General features: G+C 41.3%; 3 protein-coding genes across 3 annotated transcripts; 1 reads left to right on the top strand and 2 right to left on the bottom strand.

Annotated features, from left to right (window-relative positions):
• Positions 1-10,121: 10,121 nt before the first annotated feature.
• LOC115691896 (rapid alkalinization factor-like) lies at positions 10,122-10,868 on the bottom strand. The gene has a single exon (XM_030618634.2). The coding sequence runs from the start codon at positions 10,861-10,863 to the stop codon at positions 10,384-10,386; it is 480 nt and encodes a 159-aa protein (XP_030474494.2). The 5' UTR covers positions 10,864-10,868; the 3' UTR covers positions 10,122-10,383.
• Positions 10,869-14,076: 3,208 nt separating this feature from the next.
• On the top strand, positions 14,077-16,197 carry LOC115691870 (40S ribosomal protein S21-2). The gene is made up of 4 exons (XM_030618598.2): positions 14,077-14,200; positions 15,071-15,150; positions 15,234-15,366; positions 15,987-16,197. Exons 2-4 carry the CDS (start codon positions 15,101-15,103, stop codon positions 16,047-16,049), a joined length of 246 nt encoding a protein of 81 aa, XP_030474458.1. The 5' UTR covers positions 14,077-14,200; positions 15,071-15,100; the 3' UTR covers positions 16,050-16,197.
• Positions 16,198-19,779: 3,582 nt separating this feature from the next.
• On the bottom strand, positions 19,780-22,114 carry LOC115691874 (heavy metal-associated isoprenylated plant protein 35-like). Its single transcript, XM_056309180.1, has 3 exons — positions 21,969-22,114; positions 21,782-21,857; positions 19,780-21,101 (listed from the first exon to the last, which is right to left on the bottom strand). Exons 1-3 carry the CDS (start codon positions 22,035-22,037, stop codon positions 20,041-20,043), a joined length of 1,206 nt encoding a protein of 401 aa, XP_056165155.1. The 5' UTR covers positions 22,038-22,114; the 3' UTR covers positions 19,780-20,040.
• Positions 22,115-23,297: the final 1,183 nt, after the last annotated feature.

The raw sequence follows: 23,297 nt of genomic DNA on the forward strand, positions 1-23,297 counted from the left end.
CCCGGGCAGACCTCGCGGGGCAAGGAAATGACGTCATCGGGGGGCGGTGACGATGGGGACGGCCTTTGTAAGTCGTTGCCCCCGCCGCCGCCGTCAGACGGAGCGTTTGACATTGACACGCGGTGGGGGAAGGGGAAGGGGAGGGATGGTTCTAGAAGGGTGGCCCGCTGGAAGATGGTGACGGCTTTGTCTCCTCGGATTGAGATTTGAGCACCGGAGCGTGCGCGCACGTGAGACCGCGGCACCGCGCCTATTCTGTCCTAACTTTGTTCGTTCTTTAACTTCTTATTGCCTTCCGAGAATCAATCGAAAATGAGATAAATGTATTAAAAGCCTTAAAATTTATTTCGATAGAGCAATTAAATTCTAAAATTTTCAAAATATACAGTCGAGTTTCAAATAGTACAATCAACGGAATGACTTAATTTAACAGGTTTTAAGATTCAATTGCACTTTTTGAAAGTTTTAGAACTCGATTGCACTTTCGAGATAAATTTTAGGACTTTCAATATACTTATCTCACCTAGCATTGAATCGTCACACAATACTTTGTTGATTGTTTATTTTATTATAATCGTTAATCTTTACTTATTTTTCCCATTAGCGTGTATAATATAAATGATTTTTGAGGATCGAAATTATAGTTTCGTCTCATTTTAAGAAACAAATGCCTTTAGTCTTAATCGCTGGAAAATTTTAAATATTTTAAAATATCCGAGAATAACAAATTAACTAAAATACTGGCAATAGAAAAAATAAGTATCAATAATAATATTAAATGGTGAAATTGTTAACGTTTGATAAATATAGCCACGTTGATAGAAGTGAACGAATAAACCCAATTAGATAAGAGAAAAAGACTCGATGGCAAAAATCGAAACGACAAAATTGATTACTAGTTATGTATATTTAAATGTTTAATTAATGTAAAAGACGATTGATTAAAAAAATATTCAACATTTAAAAGGAAATGGTTAACCGAATTCTATGGTGATTTTCTAAATTTTTTTTAATTGATCAATCATTTTTTTCATTACTTAACCATTTAATAGTACATTATGAGTATTCAATTTTTGTTATTTGACCTTTCTATCACTGAGGTATTTTTCTTTTTTATTTAATTGTGGTTCTTTTAAAAAAAAAAACTTATTATTTCTATTAGTATTTCGGCAATTTGTAACAAGTCACGTTTATCATGTATTAATATTTTACTTAATTTATTTTTATCCATTTTCTTTGTTTTATCTTGTTTTATGAGAATTAGTGTCGTGTATTAATATTTTACTTAATTTATTTTTATCCATTTCCTTTGTTTTATCTTGTTTTACGAAAATTAGTGATAAAAGAGAGATTTTTATTTTAAAAAATGAGACAAAAAATAAACATACCTAGTCATTTAGAATATTTTTCGCATTTTGTAAAGCTTTCCTTTCCAAAATTTTCAAGAGAAACCACTTAGCCTTTCCTGAAAATAAAGTAAAGGAATTATTTGTCTCGCTTTAATCGTGATACCTTATGTCAATTTGTTAACTCTTTACTCTTTGGGAAGTCATCCCATTTCTGTCTAGCTATGTCCACTCGTTGAGGAATTGTAAGCCAGGCTCCCTTTACCTCTCGAAAGCAAGCATCAGTGTCTAGTGCCAAAAGGTAAAGGAAGTTGGTGACCTAAGGAGGAAGGTCTATCTCGAAGATGATGATTGTCTTACTCGACCAAAAGTACTATAATGAAGTAAAGTAGGAATAATTTATTGGGTTAATACCACAAAAAATCCTTAACTGGTACACTTGTGACACATTTACCCCAAACTATTTTTTTTGACCATAAAAATCCCAAAGCCACATTGTGACAATTTTACCTCGAACATCTGCACAAAACCCCAAGCTGGTACACATGTGACAATTTTACCCCAACTAATTTTTAATATTATTTTTTTTATTTTTTTGAATTTTTTCTTTTTTCTTTTTTCTTTTTTCTTTTCTTTTCTTTTTTTTTTCTTCACTTCAACCTCTGGCCGGTCGCCGGTCCGGTGACCGGCCAGAGGAGGAAGCCGGCGAGGGCCGCCCTCGCCCGACTCAGGCGAGGGCCGTCCTTGCCCGCCTAGGCGAGGGCTGCCTCGCCCGACGCAGGTGAGGGTTGCCCTCACCTAAGTTGGGCGAGGGTCGCCCTCGCCGGATTTGGCGAGGACGGCCCTCGCCCGACGCCGGCGAGGGCGGCCCTCGCCAGCTTCCGCCTCTGGCTGATCGCCGGACCGGCGACCGGCCAGAGGTTGAAGATAAAGAAAAAAAAACAAAAGGAAAAAAATAAAAAAAATAAATAAATAATCGAAAAATAATAAAAAATAATATTAAAATTTTAATTCAGGGTAAAATTGTCACATATGTACCAGTTTGGGGTTTTTTGTGGTAAGTTCAGGGTAAAATTGTCACAGATGTACCAGTTTGGGGTTTTTGATGGTCAAAAAAATAGTTCGGGGTAAAATTGTCACAGGTGTACCAGTTTGGGGTTTTTTATGGTCAAAAAAATAGTTTGGGGTAAATGTGTCACAAGTGTACCAGTTTAGGGTTTTTCGTGGTATTAACCCTAATTTATTTGGATGAGTTTTGTCGTTCAATGCCCTAGAAGAGTATAAAAACAAATATTGAATGCACTAAAAACGCATCGCCTGCCGCTGGGAACGGTCGACAGAGGGCTTGACGGTGACATGATCGGGTGTTGACTGCTTAGCCGTTAAGTTGTTTTTCTGCCCGAGGCAAGGAAATGACGTCATCAGGGGACGGAATTTCTGCGGTGGTGGGACGTTCTTTAAGTCGTCGCCGCCGTCAGACGGAGTCTTGACGCCCGGAAGGGACGGGAAGGTTCTAGAAGGGGGATGAGCGAGGTTGCCGGATGCTGCCACGTGGCACGGGGATGGCGAGGGGCTTGTGTCCTCGGGTTGCGCGCCCAAGCGTGCATGAGATCTCGGGCCAATCACGTGGCATCCGAAAGTGTCCTAAATTGGTTCGTTTTTTTATTGACAATCCGTGAATCCATCCAACATTAAATTGAATTTCTGTTTTATTATAATTGTTGATCTTCATTTATTTTTATTTTTTCATTAGCATGTACAATGCACATGATTTTTTCAGGAATCAAAATATGTTTTCATCTCATTTTTTTTATAAAAAGAAATGTCCGTTTACTCTTGATAGCCGAAAATGTTTAAAAATTTCAGAAATGCAAGAATAATAAATTAAGTAAAATACTAATGATAGAAAAGGTAAATATCAATAAAAATATTAAGCAGTGGAAATTTTTTTTAACGTTTAATAAATATAGCCATGTTGATAGAAGTAAACAAGTTATTGTAAGAAAAAGAAGAAACCCAATTAGATAAAGGAAAATGACTCGATGACAAGAATTGAAACAATGAAATTGATTACTCGTTATGTATATGTGAATGTTTAATTAATGTAAAAGGTGATTGATTAACAAAATACATTCAACATATAGAAGGAAATGGTTAACCAAAATCTATGGTGATCTTCTAAAATATTTTTAATTGATCAATCATTTTTTTCATTACTTAACCATGTAAAAGTACATAATGAATATTCATTTTTGATAATATAAAGATTTTTATTTTAAAAAATAGATAAAAAAATCAACACACCTAGTCATTTAGAATATTTTCACATTTTCTGAAGCTTTCTTACCATTGAGCATTTCCTCGAAGTAATATAGATGGATTATTTGTCTTCCTTTAATCGTGATACCTTATGTTAATTTGTCATTAACTCGTTATTTTTTGGGAAGTCATCCTATTCCAATCTAACTAGAGTCCACTTGTCAACAAATCATAAGTAGACCTGTCAAAATGGGTCATAAACTCATTTCTTAACCCATATATTAGTAAATGGGTCATAAATGGGTTAGTTATATTTAGTAAATGGGTTATAAATGGATATAAGTCTAATATTAGTATTAAATGGGTCGTAAATGGGTCATAAATGAGTTTATAACTGATTTAAACTCAACTCATCTCTCTCGCCCTTACTCAACCTTGCGCTCACTCACTTCGCACTCTCATCTCAGTTTGGGTATGAATTTTCCTAGATTTAATTAAATATGGAAGTGTTTTAGCAATATGGGTCTGATCGGGTATGGGTTGGGTATGGGTCGGGTCGGGTCGGTCGGGTATGGATCAAGAAAATTGCATTACGCATAAATGGGTCATAAATGGATTAATGGGTCAATTTGGGTCGGACCATTTATGACCCGACCCAAACCCGACCCGACCCGACCCGACCCACCCATTTGAAAAGTCTAACCATAAGTCAGGTTCCCTTCGCCTCTCGAAAGCGAGAAAGCGAGTGGCAAGCCTGCCATAGCCGGAAGGTCAAGGAAGTTGGTGACATGATGACACGAGGAAGCCTTCACATTAAGGGCTACCTCGAAGATGACGATGCACGATTTGTCTTACCCGATCAAAGTGCTATAATAAAGTAAAGTATGAATAGTTTATTTCCGACAAGTTGTGTCATCTAATGCCCTACAAGAGTATGAAAACAATACTGAGTGCACTAAAAATTTGTTCGGCAGGTTTAATATGGGCCCAATTGATCGTAGCTTTTAGATCGTAGTCTTCTATCTGGCTTTTCATACGTGGCCCCATTTGTATTTATTTTTATTGACTTTAGATTACACTTTTGATGTTTCTCTGTTCGTACTATATAAAACTATAGAAATATATTGACCGGTGCCCTTCTCTTTTCTTTTATTTTAGCTGGTTTTTATGTGTGACTTTTTGCGGATTCGCATTGCTGATGAAGCATTCCCATTTGCTCTATGGGTCGAGGGTAGGTTTATTCGTGTAAAAAATGTAAAGTGAGTTGACGGTCGTAGTAGCAAGTGGTTTTATGATCTAGACAAGCTGAACTATTTTGAGATTTTACACTTGGTACAGTACATGAGTTATTCTATAATTGAAAAATTCCGCTATCTGATGCGAGGAGAGACCTTTATAGGTCTACAAGTAATTGAAGATGAAAGTACTAACACGAAATGATGAAACTAGGGGCTAATATTGGCAGTACATGTGATATATATTGAACAAGGTGAGGACATGTGCACTAAGATAAAGTGAGAGTGGACCAGAGAGAGAAAGACAAAGCTGTAGGGAAGAGTGGGGCTGCAAATATTGGAGTTACAAAGGACTTGTACGAGTGCTAGCCAAATTGATGGGTCTTGTGGGGTCTCAAGTTTATGTATTGGCATTGGGGATGGGTTTTGTTGAGGGATTGATAAATGCAGGAGTAAATGAGGTAGTTGTAATGCTTACTAATGGGCATGATCATGAAAATGAAGAGGATGATGAGCTTGTTGTGGTCACGCGGTTGTCTGATAACGAAGAAGAACAACTTCAAGCGGCTAGGGGAAAAAACTAAAACTTTTAAGAAAGACGATGCACATGGAGTTGTTAGGTTGCCGAAGATAACCTACAGAAATTAATAGCGAAGTTCTTAATTAAGCCAAGCGAAAAAAAGGAGGAGGGAAGAGGCTATAACAACAACCCAATGTGAAGATGTATGTAGAGCTCGAGACCGAACACTCTGACTCAGGTGACTATAATCGGAGCTTTCTCATAAGCGATCAAGTAAAAATGGAGAGAGAAGAGGCGGTTGGAAGGAAGAGCGCACACATGCAGTACGACGAAACCACAGTTTAAGGAAGCTATCAACAAGTATGCAGCCATAAGAAGAGTTGATATTGATTTGACGAGTATACGTGCGCTCGGTCTTTCCAAGTGAGGAGAGTTACATCTACGTACATGACGAAACATTATCCAAGAGCGTGAGGAGAGCAGCAATGGCGAAAACGAAAGATAGAATGGACGAACCTCAAGGCTTGTAAGGGCCCTTCATAAGGCCATGGCCCAACAGCGTTCGAGCCCTTCATAAGGCCATGGCCCAACAGCGTTCTTGCTCGATTGCTTGACAATTTGGGCCGGTCTTCCGACAAAATCATAGGCCTCTTGGGCTCGGAAAAATGGAATTTCATCATTAGAAAATAGAAAATCAATCCTGGTTTTTTTTTTTAGTCGGACAATCCTATTCCGATAAACCATGAAAAACTATATTTTCGGGAAAGATATTAGGTGAGCGCCATACACAACGAGCGTCGTGCACGACTTTCGGTAACGCGCGTGCGGTGGCTTCTATCGAAGGAAGCAAGTGATTTGATTCTAATAACATGATAAGTTATTAATTCAAGTTACCCATCACGTCAGCTGATGACGCGGCATATACTTCGAACCGATTATTATCAAGTTAATCATTGAAATTGACAAATGTACTGACTTCTTTCAGCCGCGATTCATTTACAAGAATCTCAGGACAAGAGCGTGACTGAGTGACTACATCAACAATTACGTTAGAGCCACAAAAGGCATGACATCCAGTCATGTGATGGGGGACAATATAGTCGCTTGCAAATTAATACACAAATACTTTTGTTCCTAATCAAATCTTCATATTTTTAACTAAATCATTGGCAGATTAACTTCCAAAACCGATCACATTGGTACCGGGATAAACCGATTTTGAAACTAGCGTGTCGAGTTTTGTAATTGTGAAGTGAATTTTCGCGATGTTGTGGTCGTCGGGAACACACAACGGTTTCAATCGGTGATTATAGTCCAATCAAGAATGATCGGAGACCAATTAAATTGTTAGATACAACTACAAATCGAAAGTAAATGATACTAACATGTCTTGAATTCTCGAGGACTCTGCGAATTTCGAATTATTGAATAGTGCTGAGACGGTAAATTGGAAACGATAAGGAAATCGCATGAAATGATGGAAATTAAAACAAATGGCCTAAATTTTCGGAGCTCATGTTTGCTCGATAACCTAAACCAAACAATAAATGCTAATGGATAGATTGGAGTGTGTATAGAAAGTAAAAAATGCTACAAAATATGACCAAAATGCTTTTATAAACAAAGGCTCCGTTCGTTTCGCGAAAAATATTTTTCGAGAAAATATTTTTCAAGTTTTTCGGTGTTCGGAGGCGGAAAATAAACTAACCCCGAAAAACATTTTCCCTCAATGAATGAAAACATGAAAAAAAAAAGCAAGGAAAATGTTTTCCTCTTTTTGAAAAGAGGAAAACATTTTCCGCCGGCCTCCTTCTTTCCCCCCCCCGGCCGCCGGACTCCCACCGACCGGTTGCCGGCCGCCAGATGCCCGTCGGCTGGTTGCTGGACGCCCGCCTGCTAGTTGCCGGCCGCCGAATACCGGAAAATATTTTCCGAAACTTTTTCAGATTTTAGTCGAATACCGGAAAATTGTGTTTTTTTCTAGAAAAATGACTTCCTGAAAAATATTTTCCAGAAACGTAACATTATCCGTGAAACGAACGGAGCCAAAGATGGACATTGGAATTAGGAAACCTAAAGTAATTCGAAATTCAAATTCAAGCTTTAAGCAAAATCCAATCTAAGTCGTTATTTCAGAATAATCTTCTCATCTTCATTTGTTGAGGGTCAAAATTTGATGTGTTGTTACGATTTTATGATGCTGATTTGTCTCACTTTTTTATGCTTCCTGTATCTTTAAACGGACCTTACGCACGCTACTGTAGGAATAATCTATAACTGGTCGTGATTCATTTAGCAATAGTCATTCCTCGGTCGAAAGATCCTTCACGACTCGGTATTTAACTACGATGCATGCTTCAAGTCGATTGACTGTTGCCACGTGTCCTGCACTTCGCTTGAACTCTGCTCGTTGAAAACTCACGATCGACAAGCTTAATAGGCATCCTATCAACGGACGTTGTATAGTATTTAGACGTGTTAAGATATGTCATAAACTCATTTTTTAACCTATATTTGATGGGCTGAATTGTTATATGGGTTAGTTATATTTAATATATGGGTCATAAATAGGTTTATAATAGTAAGCCAAAAATTAAATGGCCGGTATTAAATAGGTTCACAACTTACTTAGACCCAACTCACCTCTATGACTCTCTGTTATGTTTACTTGATCTCACGTTTGCTCACTTCGTGTTCTCACTTTAGTTGGGTACGAATTTTCCTAAATTGAATTATATATAAAAGTGTTTTAGCAATACGGGTTGAATCGGGTATTGATTACTATATTTGTATTTCATGAAAATTGATCAATTGGGTTTGACCATTTTCGATCAGACTCACCTGTTGGACACGTCTAATAGCATTCCATGTGTTGGGCCTTGTGGTTTAGTGTATTGTCATGGCCCGGTTTGAGCCATCAACTTTTTTAACGTTTGGGTCCAAATTTTAGGCTCCGTGTCAACGGTAATTCACGTTTGAAAAACTGCGCCGTTTTCGGACTTGCATTCGCGTTTCGAAAGAGAAACAAATAAATTGAATTTCGGCAAAGTGGGGGCCATTACCGTTTTTTGGTTTCTGTGATGATATGCATTATGTACCCATCATCGAAACCGTGCCAGCTCAAAGCATTATCGTTTCAAATTTCATATCATTTTCTCCGAAAGAGACATGAACGTAACTCGTCTTTATATGCACAATAAACACGACGGGAATGCTTTTATAAACAAAGATGGACATTGGAATCAGGAAACCTAAAGTAATTCGAAATTCAAATTCAAGCTTTAAGCAAAATCCAATCTAAGTCGTTATTTCAGAATAATCTTCTCATCTAAATGCTCGTTAGCAATAGTCATTCCTCGGTCGAAAGATCCTTCTCGACTCGGTATTTAACTACGATGCATGCTTCAAGTCGATTGACTGTTGCCACGTGTCCTGCACTTCACTTGAACTCTGCTCGTCGGAAACTCACGATCGACAAGCTTAATAGGCATCCTATCAACGGACGTTGTATAGCATTTAGACGTGCTAAGATATGTCATAAACTCATTTTTTAACCTATATTTAATGGGCTGAATTGTTATATGGATTAATTACATTTAATATATGGGTCATAAATGGGTTTATAATAGTAAGCCAAAAATTAAATTGATAGTAAATGGGTTCGTAACTTACTTAGAACCAATCTAGTTACGAACCAATCCACCTCTATGACTCTCTGTCACTTTTACTTAGTCTCGCGTTTGCTCACTTCGTGCTCTCACCTTAGTTGGGTACGAGTTTTTCTAAATTGAATTAAATACAAAAGTGTTTTAGCAATATGTGTTAGATTGAGTATGTATTACTATATTTATATTTCATGAAAATTGATCAAAAAGGGTTGAATTGATCAATTGGGTTGGACCATTTGACTCACCTATTTGACGGGTCTAACAGCATTTCATGTGTTGGGCCTTGTGGTTTAGTGTATTGTCATGGCCCGGTTTGAACCATCAACTTTTTTAACGTTTGGGCCCAAATTTTAGGCTCCGTGTCAACGGTAATTCACATTTGAAAAATTGCGCCGTTTTCGGACTTGCATTCGCGTTTCGAAAGAGAAACAAATAAATTGAATTTCGGCAAAGTGGAGGCCATTACCGTTTTTTGGTTTCTGTGATGATATGCATTATGTACCCATCATCGAAACCGTGCCAGCTCAAAGCATTATCGTTTCAAATTTCATATCATTTTCTCCGAAAGAGACATGAACGTAACTCGTCTTTATATGCACAATAAAGAAGAGAAAGATATATAGCTTCTTCATCTTGCAGAAAACCAAATTCAAGTTGGAAAAGGCACAGCATACAGCACATGAAACAGTAAGATAAAAAAGCTTATGTTGTGCCAAGATTTGATTCACCCATCTTATTATTCGGTGTATAGTCTAACAACTCGTCGATCATCTCCATCTTTCTCACGACTAGAATTTGATCCCGGTGCCCGTCGAATCGGCATCGATTGCCAACGGATAAAGTGTGTACAACTAACTAAGAGCTTATAATCCTGGTTCCGGAGTTCTAAAACCGGCATATCCTCCGGAAATCGACATGTCGAGTTCCATAATGCAATCGACCCGTTTGTATCGTCACCGGAGCTTCATACTATATGGCTATCGGAAAATTCGTTGGCATTCGAACTCACGGGTCGAGCAAAGGTTTATCGCAGAAATGACAAAAACAATGCCATATGCCCAGAAACATGCTCAGGCTCAGATTCACTCCAAGCTCAAGAACAAATCTCCTTCCCTCGTTATCTTTATTTCGTTTCAGTATATTAGAGTCAAATTCTCAAGACCCAAGAGCACACAACTTCTGTTACAATGACCTTTTCATCATCGAAGGAACAAACAATCAAGATATGTCACCACCAAAGCCCGTTTATCTCTCCATATGTATAACCCATCAAAATCACAAAGTAAAATTTTTCTTCAAAAGAGAAAAAAAAAAAGTAGTACAGGCAGAGAATGATCGATGCGAATTCTCCGGTTTCAGCTCCTGCACCTCGTGATGGTGCTGCAGCCGCGAGAGTACGGGTTGGAGGAAGCCCCCGGCTTGCAGTTGTAGTACGAAGCGCCACGGCGGGAGCAGGGCACGCTGTCCCGCTGCAGCGCGCCGTAGCTGATGTACTTGGTCGTCGCCAGGATGCGCCGGTTCGACTCGGAGTCCATCGCGAACTCCTCCTCCTCAGACAGGCACTCGGCGAGAGAGCCCGTGCACTGCGACCCGACAGTGGCGGGCACGAACCCGAGGTGCGTCTGGCCAACCTCGCTCGACTGGGCGGCGGCGGCGGCAGCGATCGCGATCAGGACTGCACAGATCATTAAGGATTTGAGATTGGCCATTGATGTGAGCAAGAGAAGATGCTTCAGGGGTGATGATGATGAAGTTGATGATGATTGGGAGAGAGAGAGGCGACCGAGTTGGAGATTTATAGAAGAAGGTGGTACCTTTTGGAGTTCTTCTGACATGGGTTTTGTCTGTTATTTACGTTATTGCCAGTTTCTGTTGTCTGACATATGTTTGTGACCTGACAACCACCAATTCCGATTGACTTGTCAGAGCCAAAAAAGACAAAAGGACTGATGTCAAGACGTTATTCCGTTGGAATAAAATAAGGGGTGAATCACGTTATCACGTTAAGCAGGCCAAGAAGTTTATTGAATCTTTTGTTTCGTTGTTTTGGCCACAAAGTGACGTGCACGAAGCCTTATAAGGTCAGGAGCGGCCGGCCAATCAATCAGAGATTGTATTGTAGAGCGGCGCTTGCGCGTTCTCAAACCTAAGGCCAGCTGTTCCCATGATATCAATTCTGTGCGTGACTTCATATTCTTATATTAAATGCCAATCTTCTTGTTATTTAAATCTCCTATCTACATCAACAAATCGAACCTTGAAAACGACGGACCTTCCTCCCCCCATTTGCTACATGTGCAAGCTCACCATCGTCTTTGAAACCAGAGAAATAGGATTCGATACCATACTGTGTTCGATGCGATTATGAGCTCTCGAGCCTTAGCGAATTTACTTCCAAAGTCTCCCCCAGGTAGCTACGCGGATGCCGTATCGTCCGAGTGCATTGACCTTTGCGGATATGATGCACTCTCCTTCCCAATTTCTTGTTTGTCAAACGTTTAACTGGTCAGAATGCTTTATGGGTCCAGCTGTTTGCAAGGAATATTAAAAAAAAGGGAGAATAGAACAGAGTCTTCATACCTGAAGGAAGCAATAAATAAAGCAGAAATTGAGGAAGAGTTTGGAATGAATTATGGTTCAGTGACATCCTGGCATGTAAGCATCTATCTCAAGAGATCATGCTTGGCAGGATGTGCAAGATGGGGCCCTACCAAGGCCAGTTCTTGAGAAGGAACTTGCCCTTTTTTAAAGTGGTGATGGTGGCCTACATACAAGTCCCACCTTGAGATTTTCCATTAATCTGTCTGACCCACAGGCTTTCGTTGACCCAACCATGACAATCCAATCACATACCTGTAACTCCTCCAGGTGGGCACCAGACGGGTCAAGTACCCTACAGATGAAGCAACTAAACCAAGGAAGGCTGCGTTAATGAGTGTTTCACTTTGTCGAACGTATCGATCAAGAACTTGATATTATCACGAGAGATGTCGGGCGTATTGAAAACGGCAAACTTTTTCTTGTTTGATTACTTAACGCTGGTCGCACAAGCGCTCCCACAGATGATATCGAAAGAGATGCTTGGCTGTGATGCATTTATGGCTTGGAGGATAAGAGTCTGCATCTGGCAGTGGCCCTCGGATCTTTATTGACATGGATTTTGGATAAAGATCTTGCCCTTATCTTGCCTCTGAATGTTCATTCTATATGTCATTCTAATTAAATGGGGTTCGATTACTATCACTCACCGCTTGAACCCGCATCAGCATCTCTCTTCTGGGGCCAAGTGTAGCACCGCCACGCCAACACTCAGTGATTTGGCATGTTTTTCTCCTAGTTCCGCTTACCTGCAGAATGTAGAGCATGAGCCATGAGCTTGGCACCTTGTTTTGTGTGGATGATGCCACATCTTGTAAAATTGATGCAGTGAAGTAAATGTGGGCAGGACAATTCTTGGGTGTAGCTTCCTCTGAGGGCAATGGCCAAGTAAATAATGGATGCTTTCAAATTTCAAAATTCATGTTTAACTTGCCAAATACTTATAGTGAAATATTTTTTTTTGAGCATATTTCATTTGTTAAGAAGCTCCAAAAGGCGACGGCAAAGATAAAGTGCAAGTATTCCCAGAGAAATGGCATCTTGACTGGATGGTATGTTTTGAATCCAACAACGAAGTTGGCTTTCACCATGCCTATAGTATAACCACTTTATCGAATGATTTTGTCTGAGATTTGAGTTCTACAAAAGAAGAAATGGTGGTCATGTCTCTTAGGTAAGTCGGTATCAGTACCAAAGATCGTATAAAGAGGACATAAGAGCGTAGTGCATGTACAAAGTGCGAAACGCCATCAGTCCATCAAAAAGCTTGAGCCGAACAAGTCTTCAATGTAAATGCTCTTAACATTTTGCAGCCATCCTGTTATAAACATAGTTGAGAAGCAGCTGACGATTCTACGACAGTCCATTTCCGTAGTGTGCTTGCTTTCTACTTTAGTTAATTCTAGAGTTTCTTTGCTACTACTTCAAGAGGAAATGAAACAACCGGTTTCAACTGGACCTGTTGCATGTAACAGTGTGGAACCACAAACTCAGGACGTTCGAAAGTCGAACTGCTGAAAGATTCGACCAGAAAAGGTAGGGTAGATCAAGGGTTTTGTTTGAACACTACTTGCATCATTGATAAACAGCTGAATGCTGGCAAGAAATTGGGCAAACTGAAGCCTTAAGTAGTGAATGTGCACTTGAAGGGGATCCCCTCTGAAGAACTATAGCCCGGCTTTTCTTGGAACTTACACTATCCGCATTTGCACAGCTTCCACATTTCCATATTCTACAACGAAGCACCAACATGATTCATGCCCTTCGATGATAGAAACCTCCAGATCAAAACTCCGACATCAAATAAACCTCTAAACTATAGAGCCTCACTTTGTACTACCATATTATGTGTGTTCAAGGGCGAATACTTGATCGGACCCAGTCGACGACATACCAAGTAGATCACGACCGTTCCTCACGAGGGCCTGTGCATGTCATGAAATCCAATGTGCTGTAATTGTGCCCGGTCATGGGAGCATGTGGACTGCGGGCCACAGACCGCAATTCTCCGATCAAGCAAGTATTTCCCGGGTACTCAACAGATGAAAAGTTCGAGAACCAAAAAGGTAAATTACCCGAGTATTGCCACATTGCCGAGACATGGGAGCTTAACATTCTGCCGATGATTGTCAGCTGCAAATGAAATTGGTGTGAACGAGAACAGAGGAATCAGCTTGCGATGCTTGTATTTGCTATATGGGAAAAGCCGAGGCTGAGACTCGGAGGAGTCGTTCGTATATGAGACTGGGCATTTTGGCGCGGAGGAAAGGTCTCGAAAAAAGACGTCGTTTTGACGAACTCCTGGTGCCAAGCTCCTCTGCTAATGGGCCGCACGGCCCACTATTTATGGGCCGTTTAATGGGCGATGAGGCCCATATCTCATGGTTCAGCCAAAGGCCCGTTTCACTTGCTGCTTCGGAGGAACAACGCCAGCGCGAGCGCGCCCAATGGAGAAGCTAGGGTTTCGCCGCGGCCACCGTATATAAGCAAGCGCGAGGTCGCCCGTTCCTCCGCCATCACTCTCGCCTGAGCCATTGCCGTCGTCCTCCTCGCCCTCGACCTCTCCCTCCGCCGGTACTCTCTTTCTCTCTCTCTCTGCGATCGGTGTTACTTTCTCCTTACAGTAACGTATCGCTGGATCTGTGTTCTGCTATTGGTTCGTCAAATTCCGACCTCTCGGTGTTGTCGCCGGCGTTTCTTCTTCATCGTAGAGCTAGTTATGAGCTGGTTTTGCCCGAACCTGAGAGGAACTGGTTCTGGGCTGAGCTCGCCTGCGCTTCCGCGTACGTGATGCTAGCTAGTTGCACTTTGAGCGAGAAAGGGAGTTTCTTTGATAGTATTAGGCATGACGTGCTGCTTTAGGCTGGCTTCTGTATGTATAGAGATTTTTCCTGCAGGAATCTAGGAATCGGGGTTCATTGGATGGTAAAAATGCATCGTCTTGCTCGATGGGCACTTGCTTCTTGGGGAAAAAACCACTATGGGAATTTACTGTATGAGTGAAGTAGCAGATGGATTTGTTGGTTAGAACATCAGTGAATTGCTTGGGGGAATTGATATTATCGGACATCGATATTGTTTTGCCTTGTGTACCATTGCGGGACGATTTGCATTCTGTGCCAGGTGCGAAGCCTAGTTTTGCGTGTTACTTGTAATTTGCTAAGTAAGGTTTACTGTCTTTTCGATTCGATAAAATTCGGATGAGACACTTGCCGCACTCGATCTATGCTCGATGGATGTTTATCTTTGTAAGAATAGTGTCCATCCCACGGATGTCTCTCTGTTGCAATATATGGTTGTAATGTTCGACTTAGATTTGGATTTTGTTAAGGAGACTGCAGAAGAGAACTATGTTGCTAAGAAGTTCATGATGACATTCGCATCAGCTCTCTGTTGAAAATTTATTCTTTGGTTGGGTTGTAACTGGTTGAATATTTTGATCAGTGTTTGAAGTCTAGAAAACAGCCTTTCAAGATGCAGAACGAGGAAGGACAAAACATGGACCTCTACATCCCCAGGAAGTGGTACGCAACAGGGCCTTCTTAGCTAATAATGAAATTCAGTTAGTAGGAGGAGAGTTTTGATGCAGAATTTTCTTTCACTGCAGTTCTGCCACGAACAGGCTTATCACCTCGAAGGACCATGCGTCTGTCCAGATCAACATTGGGCACTTGGGTCCTGATGGTGTTTACACCAACCAATTCACAACTTTTGCGCTCTGCGGTTTCATTAGAGCCCAGGTTCCTCTTCTTCCCTTCATGTAGACCTTCATAATAGTTGCCCTTTTCTGTAATTCTTTTGGGTTATGTTCAACTGTGCTTATTGGTAGAAGTTGATATGAATGATGCAGTTCCTGGGTTCATTGGTTTTGTGTACTATTTGATTTCTTTCTTATCAAGCATGGATGGTGATGTACTGGCTTGTATTGGATAATTTGTATTTTTTTTTTTATCTTGAACAGTCGTTTAAATACATAATTATCATACTATTTTTCCCTTAGACTTGCGATAAAGAACTTTCCTTCTGAAATGTTGTGTGTATTGATAGAGTTCATTTTACTTCTGGTGACCTGAATTGTATGTGACTGCGTCACTTGTTCAAAGAAATAATCAGATTTGCTCATGTCAATTGATAAGCAGTGTGTGGTAACACTTGTTTCGGGCTGGATACATTTTTAACTATTTTGTCACCACCAGTAGGAACAAGAACGATAGAACTATTTTTATGCTCGATCACTTTCCTTGTCCTAATATTGCCCGGTTATTTTTGTAATTCGTGAAAGCATAGAAGAAAGCCCTCTCGGCTTTTCACCAGCACCTTCTTTGGATTCGGCTCTGAGCATGTGGAACTCATTTTGCAGGGTGATGCTGACAGTGCCGTTGACAGGCTCTGGCAAAAGAAGAAAGCTGAACTTCGACAGTAATTTCGAGTGCGGCCGCATGTCACCTGAAGAGGTCTATTCCTTTTGATAGAGAGCGAGCTATGTCACAGTGAAACTGGTCTTTTGTTAGTACATTTCAGTTCTGGAAACTGATCAAGTTGATTGTTGGAATACATGCGACTTATCTGTTTCTCGACTGGTCTTTCGATTACTGATGGTTTTGGCTAGGCCTTTGTTTTCTTGGTCAATATCGTTTCTAGCTCTAGGTCACCTGATTACGCTTACTGGAGCTAGGCTGAGCTGAAATAAACTAACTCTTCATGCCATGAGCGAAGCATGTTTTCAGGACGAAATGAAAAAGAAAGAATAACGAATGACATCGATTCCCTTTGGCGATATTAGTTCGGCTGAAAACGATTAGACTGGATTTATCCGCATAAGGCAAAGACAGAAGAAGGGTTCGCTTTCCGGCGAATACTTATTTAGACCAGGCCCTTGATTTAACCATTCCTGACCTTATGCAGAGAACTAAATCGCCCCCGACCGACCTCTCTAGGCCTATTGAGACCGGTTTGCCCTTTACTGGAGAGCGAATGAATGGGTTATGCCCTTCCAAGTTGGACGAAGCTATGTGGATCAATGGATCAATCTCAAGGTAATGGCCAATGGTTGAATCGTACCATATATCTCGAGTGGCTATCAAATGTTCCGGTGATTGGTTGATCAAAGGAACGAAGCATTCGAGCTGTCGTATTCTCGTGTTCTTCATTGCTCAAAGGCCGAAACATCTCGGATTGAATTGTCTTAAACTCATACCAGTCTTGTGCATTCAACTGGGTAACAAGAGCAATGCTCGTGGAGCCCCTGAAAAAAGTCCACAGTAGTACTGAGAAACAGCCTACTTTGGACTGCTTCGGTTCTGATGGACCAAGTCCCGGAAGCAATCATCAACCGCACACCGCCGTGGTGGGGGCGGCAGTGGAAGTGTTGATTGAATTTGGAAAGTATTGATAAAAAATTTACAAAGGGCAGAACAAATTAGAAAGAAGAGCCTAATCAGCAATCGCAATCATTTCCGTTAGGACATAAAGCAAAGACATAATCCATCAAAAACAGAGAAAATCAAAGCGAGCTCTTACCTTTACAGGTCAGGCTAATCTTTATTGGAATTAGGTCGAGATTTAACCCCGCTACTACTTGTCCATATTAAAGTAATCTTTTTTTCATCAGAAAAATCAGGGTTTTGGTGGATCATAAGGTGGCCCAAGGCAGGAAGAGTAAATAGTTCTCTATTTTAAAGTCTGTCCTCAATGGAAAAGTTATATCACACCATGTCTAATCATGTAACCAAGTGGGACTTATCCTAAGTCTATTGTCAATTTATTTGGCATTTTCAACACGAAGAGAAAAATAATTAGACGAACGACACCGTATCAATATATCACGTGATATAACTTTTATGTAAAATTATTCATTTTTAGGAGGCGTTAGTCTCGCGGAAAACGAATGATCGCTTGTGCCGCTTGAAATAAATTATTCATTTTTAGAAGACATTTTCCTCAAAATGATCGCTTGTGCCGCTTAAAATAATTAGTCAGTGAAAAATGTTTTCGCTATCGAGAATAATTTATGTCCAAACATTTTCGTTGGCAATGAAAATATTTTTTGTTCTTTCATTTTTATAAATAATACAAGTGATATTTTTTTAGAAAATGTACCCCAAATCATTTCATTTTTCATGAAACAAACATACCCTATATATTATGAAAAGGTTTCGTATGTGAAGTTCGGCAATGGAAACATTTTTTGTTATGAAGCCGGATTATCAACTAATCTATGGATAATTTATCGAAGGACACAAAATTGTCCACGTGTCACTTTCCCCGCCGTTGATGTGTTGGTTAGGGAAGTGGTGGGGGTACTTGCAACGCGTGGATAAATTTATTTCCCACCGATGATATTTTCTAAGAATTGCACTAAATATGTCTTGTGTTTGTAAATTTATTTACTTCTTCTTTTAATTTTTTTTTCACAGATTTTTTTGACATTTGGGATTTGGCTTTTTATTTTAATGGCGAGCACGTCAAATACTTAAATGCATCCACACGTTGTCAACAGGGGTTGACCCCCACCGGCCCTTACCAGCGGAAGGAAGAAGATGAATAGTAAGTAGTAAAGGAAAAAATTAGAAAAAAAAGAATAAAAATTTCGAAAAATTTTAAAAAAAAATTACGAAATGACGTCATTCATTTAATATCGTCCATGTCAGTTGCCGACCGTGCCACGTAAGACGTCAGGCGCTGACTGGACTGTCATGTTTGCAATTCCAGCCTAAATTGGCCGGTTGAATTACGTGAGAAAATCGTCAAAATATTTGGGATTACATTGATCAAATTGGAAAGTTTATGATTGGATTGGAATCTGTACAATAGCTTTAGGACTTTTTTGACAATTTTTCCTGTCTTAACTCTTTCCAAGTTATCCCATTCATGCAATCGCAAATGTATCTAATTGCTTATGAACTAGTCATTGAATTTATCCCTTTATAAGTTGTTCATGTAATAACCAATGTTTTAAAAACCGTACCGAAGGTCGTACAAAGGGGAAAATTGTTCAAAAAGTCCTAAATCATTGTATAATGGTAATTTAGTCTTAAACTTTTTAATTACGCCAATTTAATCCTGAACCTTTTGACAATTTGCCAATTTAGTCTTGAACTTTTCGGTTGTGTTAATTTAGTTATATACCTTTCGATAAATTGTCAATTTAGTCCTAAACTTTTTAACGATTTGCCAATTTAGTCATTCCGTCCAATTTTGGTCAGAAACCGCCAACATGGCGGTATAGTCAGCGTTAGCCGTCCTACATGGCACAGCTAGCACTAGAGGTGGCCACGGTTCGGAACCGGCGGTTCCGGTTCGTGGCCAAGTGTGAACCGGAACCGGAACAGCCTCTGGCGGTTCCGGTTCCGGGTCGAAACCGTCCGGTTCCGGGCCGGTTCCTATTTTTTTCTGTTTTTTTTCTTTTCCTTTTCCTTTTCTTTTTTTTTTCTTCCTCCGCGGCCGGCCATAGCCGGGACCGGCGCGGAGGTGCCGGCCTCTAGGCGAGGCGGCCCTCGCCGGCGTCGGGCGAGGCCGGCCCTCGCTGGGCCGGGCGAGGCCGGCCTCGCCGACGCCGGGCGAGGTCGAGCCTCGCGGAGGGCCGGCGTCGGGGTCGAGCCTCGCCAATTGCGGGCGAGGCCGGCCTCGCCCGACGCCGGCGAGGTCGAGCCTCGCCGGTTGCGGGCGAGGCCGAGCCTCGCCTCGCCGGCGTCGGGTGAGGCCGGCCTCGCCCGGCCCAGCGAGGGCGGCCTCGCCCGACGCCGGCGACCTCCGCGCCGGCCGGCGGCCTGCAGCCTGCAGTTTTTTTTTTTTAATTTTTTTTTTCGCAGAACCGGTTCCGGGCCGGTTCAAATTTTTTTGGAACCGGAACCGGGACCGTATGCCACGGGCCGGTTCCGGTTCCGAACCGCGGGCCCGGTCAACGGGCCGGGCCCGGGTTTGACCGGGCCGGTTCCGGGCCAAAACCGGCCCGTGGCCACCTCTAGCCAGCGCTGATGTGGATAATTTTTGCTATTTTTTAATTTTATGAATTTTTTTTTGTTTTCTTTTTTTTCTACGTTTAGGACTAAATTGACCAAATTGAAAGGTTTAGAATTGAATTAGCACAAATGCAAAAAATTTAAGACTTTTTTGATAATTTCTCAGTTTTTTAAAACATTGGGCAAAGTAAATTAGGAAATTTTAGGGAAGCTAAGTTGTAATTAACACAAAATGTATATCAAACATTGGTAGAACAAAGGGACCCACTAACCAGAAGTCCTCATAAACTAAGACCCCAACATTTAATTTTTCCTAACTAAAAATGAAATGGTCTCTCTCTCGTGTCCCCTTACAGTTACGAAGTTACAACACGTTCCTATAATCTTACACAAGAAGTATAAGCTCCTACCCTGAATAATCTCGACTAGCTCCCATTTTTTCTATGTGAATAATCACATAATTGAGCAAGCATTCGGGTTCTCGTCGCTGAACATCTCGAACGACTCGGGTGGTTGTGAATGATAGGTGCTCATATAGTACGGTGGGCGTTCTTCCACCATGCCCGGATGCAAGTAATCATGAGAGTACAATGGCGGGTTAGGGTCGTAATGCGACGCGGCATAGGAGGTGCTCGGATTCTCTGTGCGGTAACTAACCGGGTGGGTAGGATTCGCCGTGTGGTAACTAAGTGCGGGGTCGGTGTGGTAACCGAACATGTACGCCGGAGGTGCATGGTGTGGCGGCTGATACCGGTGCTCGTGATGACGTGGAGCGGCATGATTGGGCGACACTAGAGTCGGACCTTGACCCTGCCCCTCATGTTGAGACCTCAGGCCCGCGGGTACATCGTTTGAATGTGGCGGAGCCGAATGTTGACCGGCTTGCTGACGTGGACGGCTGCCATCGGCAGCGTTAGGCTTTGGACATTGACCGTGATTCTTCTGTTCCTCGGATCCTGATACAGTGCTCGCCGGTGCTTCACCGGAGTGTGCACCCTCCCCGTCCGCATTCTTCCCGTTCTGCCCCTTCTTTTTCTTCTTTTTACCAGCACTGCCATTGCCCCCACTTTTCTCCGCACCGCCCTCAGCCTCACCAGCGACCGGCTGCTTCTCAGCCGCCGGCCGGTCACCGGCCGATGCGGTCACGTTCCCCTCCCCCTCCTGCTTCCCTTCTTTCGCTTCAGCACCGGCTCTATCCGTTGCAGGTTCACTATGTTGGGTTGCTTTTTCTTTCCTAGCTTCTTTGCCACTGCCTTCACTGTTCACTTTAGCAATTTGGTCTTCCTCTGGTGCTTCAGTTTTCACACTTTGCGTCTCTTTTTTGGGCTCTTTAGCATTATTCGGGTCACTTTGTCTCTCTTTGTTCTTGGCTTTGACTGGCTTTTGGGGCTTTTGAGGCCATGGCTCTGCGTTTTTGCCTTGTTTTCTGAGTCTGTTGATCAAAGTCTCTGCGTCTATGTCCCCTATCACGGTGACCATTTGTTGCTTCTGGTCGATCTCCGTCTTGTAAACACCTGTTCAGATAGATTAACATACTAATTAGAGAGAGATTATAGACTCTGCATACGCAGATATAGAGACAAACAATCATTCCGGGTGTTTAGTATGCTTAATCGTTTTGTTCTATGGGGTCTATGTATTGAATCCGAGTAATCAAAACCGTACCGAACTTGCTAGTTCGAAATTCTCAGATGGGGTTCGCACCGGTTCAACTAGTTTAGTTTCACGGATCGAAAGGACCCGTAAAAGGTTTCGGTTACTATAATATCAACATAACTCACTAGTGGGCACATCTCATGGCAAGATATGAAGCAGGTCTAATTGGCTTTGGCTTGTATTAGAAAGGAGAGGTTTACTCTCTCTCTCTCTGTGCAGAAGTTTAGAGAATGATTATACTCTGAATTTACAACTTGAAATGAATGAAAAAATGAAAGAAAATGAGGGAGAAGGAACTGTTGAATGAAGAATCAGAAAGGAATGGCATTAGGAGGTCCTAAAACATGGTTGATCAGCAGAACACAACTAGTGCAGCGTAAGCTTTCCAGATGGTTTTTCAATCTATGAGAACTCAAAATGGACCCATTAATCAGTATAATCACCAGAAAAATGAGAAGCATGTTGGTACTGACGCTTGAATTAGAAAGTCAAAACGGAAGAGCAAGAAGAGTTTGCGGTCATTAAGTTTTCAATTTACCTGGAATCTTGTTTAGAACCTTTTCGACTTTGCGCTTGCATCCTTCACAGTGGATGGAGACTCTCAAAACCGAGGTCTATAAACCAGTCACAGAGAAAGAATTCTCATCAGTTATTGTACAGAAGCTGCTCTTAGCTTAATCTTATAACTACATATTGAGATTGTATATGATCATGGTTCCATTTACCTTGAAGTTTAGATACACCGAAGCTTCTTCCCCATCTTTTGTGCCTTTCTTCACTTCTGAGTTTGCCATCCTAGAGCACCAATGAAGGAGACTGCTCTTGAGAGAGAGAGAGAGAGAGTGAGAGAGAGAGAGAGAGAGAGGGAATGCTGAGGAAGTGAAGCATTTTAAAGGGAGGAAATGGAGGGGAAAAGAGATCCTAGTAGGGGCCTACACAGATTAGTGCTTGATGGGCTGGCATTATTACAAAGCACCTGTTGAGTTAGGTGATAATCATCTCAAAAGGGTCTCTGAATTCTGCTAAAGTTTTAAGTTGGAGGCTTTGATGTTAATGGTGGACACCAATGAATCTTTAGCATGTCATGCTTTTTGATAGGGGTAAGATACCACGCATTTCTTCTTTAAATGCAAAATAAAGCGACTTTAATGGATGAACCCCAGCTTTAGTCTACTTAAAAGATGATTGTTCCAGCTGGCCTAACTGGTGCCCGCTTGAGCACTTAATGAAAAAGTATATAACACAGTTTTTTTTAAGGGAAAATGACATAAATAGTCAATGAACTTTGGTCCAATGTGTAATGTAGTCCATGAACTTTTAATTTGTTTAATGTCACCCATGAAATTTCGGTCCATGTTCAATTTAGTCCTTGAACTGTATGAAAATGTAATCCCTCCATCAATTCAAGTTCATGGACTACATTAAATATTTTCATATAGTTCAGGGACTACATTAAACAAATTAAAAGTTCATGGACCACATTGCACATTGGGTCAAAGTTCAAATACCATTTGTGTCATTGTCCCTTTTTTTATAAAGTATAAATGTGTTATGATCAACCGTGTATGCTTCTCCTCTTGCGGTGGAAGTGCTTGGACAGTAAGCAAGCTGAAACGAGGTGTGCACTTTCAGAAGCACCTTGCTCTTCTGGTTTGCTGACAGAAACTCTAGGCAAAACTGAGATGAAGAAGGGATCATTTGGATTGGTCTGCTTCGAGAAACTGAATGGAAAAACGAGATCAATTTAATGGGAAGATTACCCAATCATTTCGAAACCTATTGTACGGAGACCAATTCAGTCCTAAACTTTTGCTCTAAATTCTAATGTTGTTATTCCAGTCAATTTTTGCCGAGAACCGCTGACGTGGCTATCTAGCTATCGCTTGCCATCTTATGTGGCGCACCGCCACGATAGCGATTTCAGGCGAAAATTGGATGGAAGGAGTATATTGGAATTTTGCGCCAAGGTTTAGGACTAAATCGGCAAAATCTGAAAGGTTTGAAATTGAATTGGCATCCGTACAATAGGGTTCAGATCAGATCGGACAATTTCT

This window comes from Syzygium oleosum, unplaced genomic scaffold (assembly GCF_021117445.2).
Source record: "Syzygium oleosum isolate NSW1041296 unplaced genomic scaffold, Sole_v2.1 Sole_v2.03, whole genome shotgun sequence".
Classification (NCBI taxonomy): domain Eukaryota; kingdom Viridiplantae; phylum Streptophyta; class Magnoliopsida; order Myrtales; family Myrtaceae; genus Syzygium; species Syzygium oleosum.

Excerpts from the sequence above, each read along its gene's own strand:
- LOC115691896 (XM_030618634.2), bottom strand. The coding sequence starts at position 10,863 with ATGTCAGAAGAACTCCAAAAGGTACCACCTTCTTCTATAAATCTCCAA.
- LOC115691870 (XM_030618598.2), top strand. The coding sequence starts at position 15,101 with ATGCAGAACGAGGAAGGACAAAACATGGACCTCTACATCCCCAGGAAG. Across the intron at positions 15,151-15,233 it reads CTCTACATCCCCAGGAAGTG|TTCTGCCACGAACAGGCTTA; the intron begins GTACGCAACAGG and ends CTTTCACTGCAG. Across the intron at positions 15,367-15,986 it reads GCGGTTTCATTAGAGCCCAG|GGTGATGCTGACAGTGCCGT; the intron begins GTTCCTCTTCTT and ends CTCATTTTGCAG.
- LOC115691874 (XM_056309180.1), bottom strand. The coding sequence starts at position 22,037 with ATGGCAAACTCAGAAGTGAAGAAAGGCACAAAAGATGGGGAAGAAGCT. Across the intron at positions 21,858-21,968 it reads CGGTGTATCTAAACTTCAAG|ACCTCGGTTTTGAGAGTCTC; the intron begins GTAAATGGAACC and ends ACTGGTTTATAG. Across the intron at positions 21,102-21,781 it reads GGTTCTAAACAAGATTCCAG|GTGTTTACAAGACGGAGATC; the intron begins GTAAATTGAAAA and ends CTATCTGAACAG.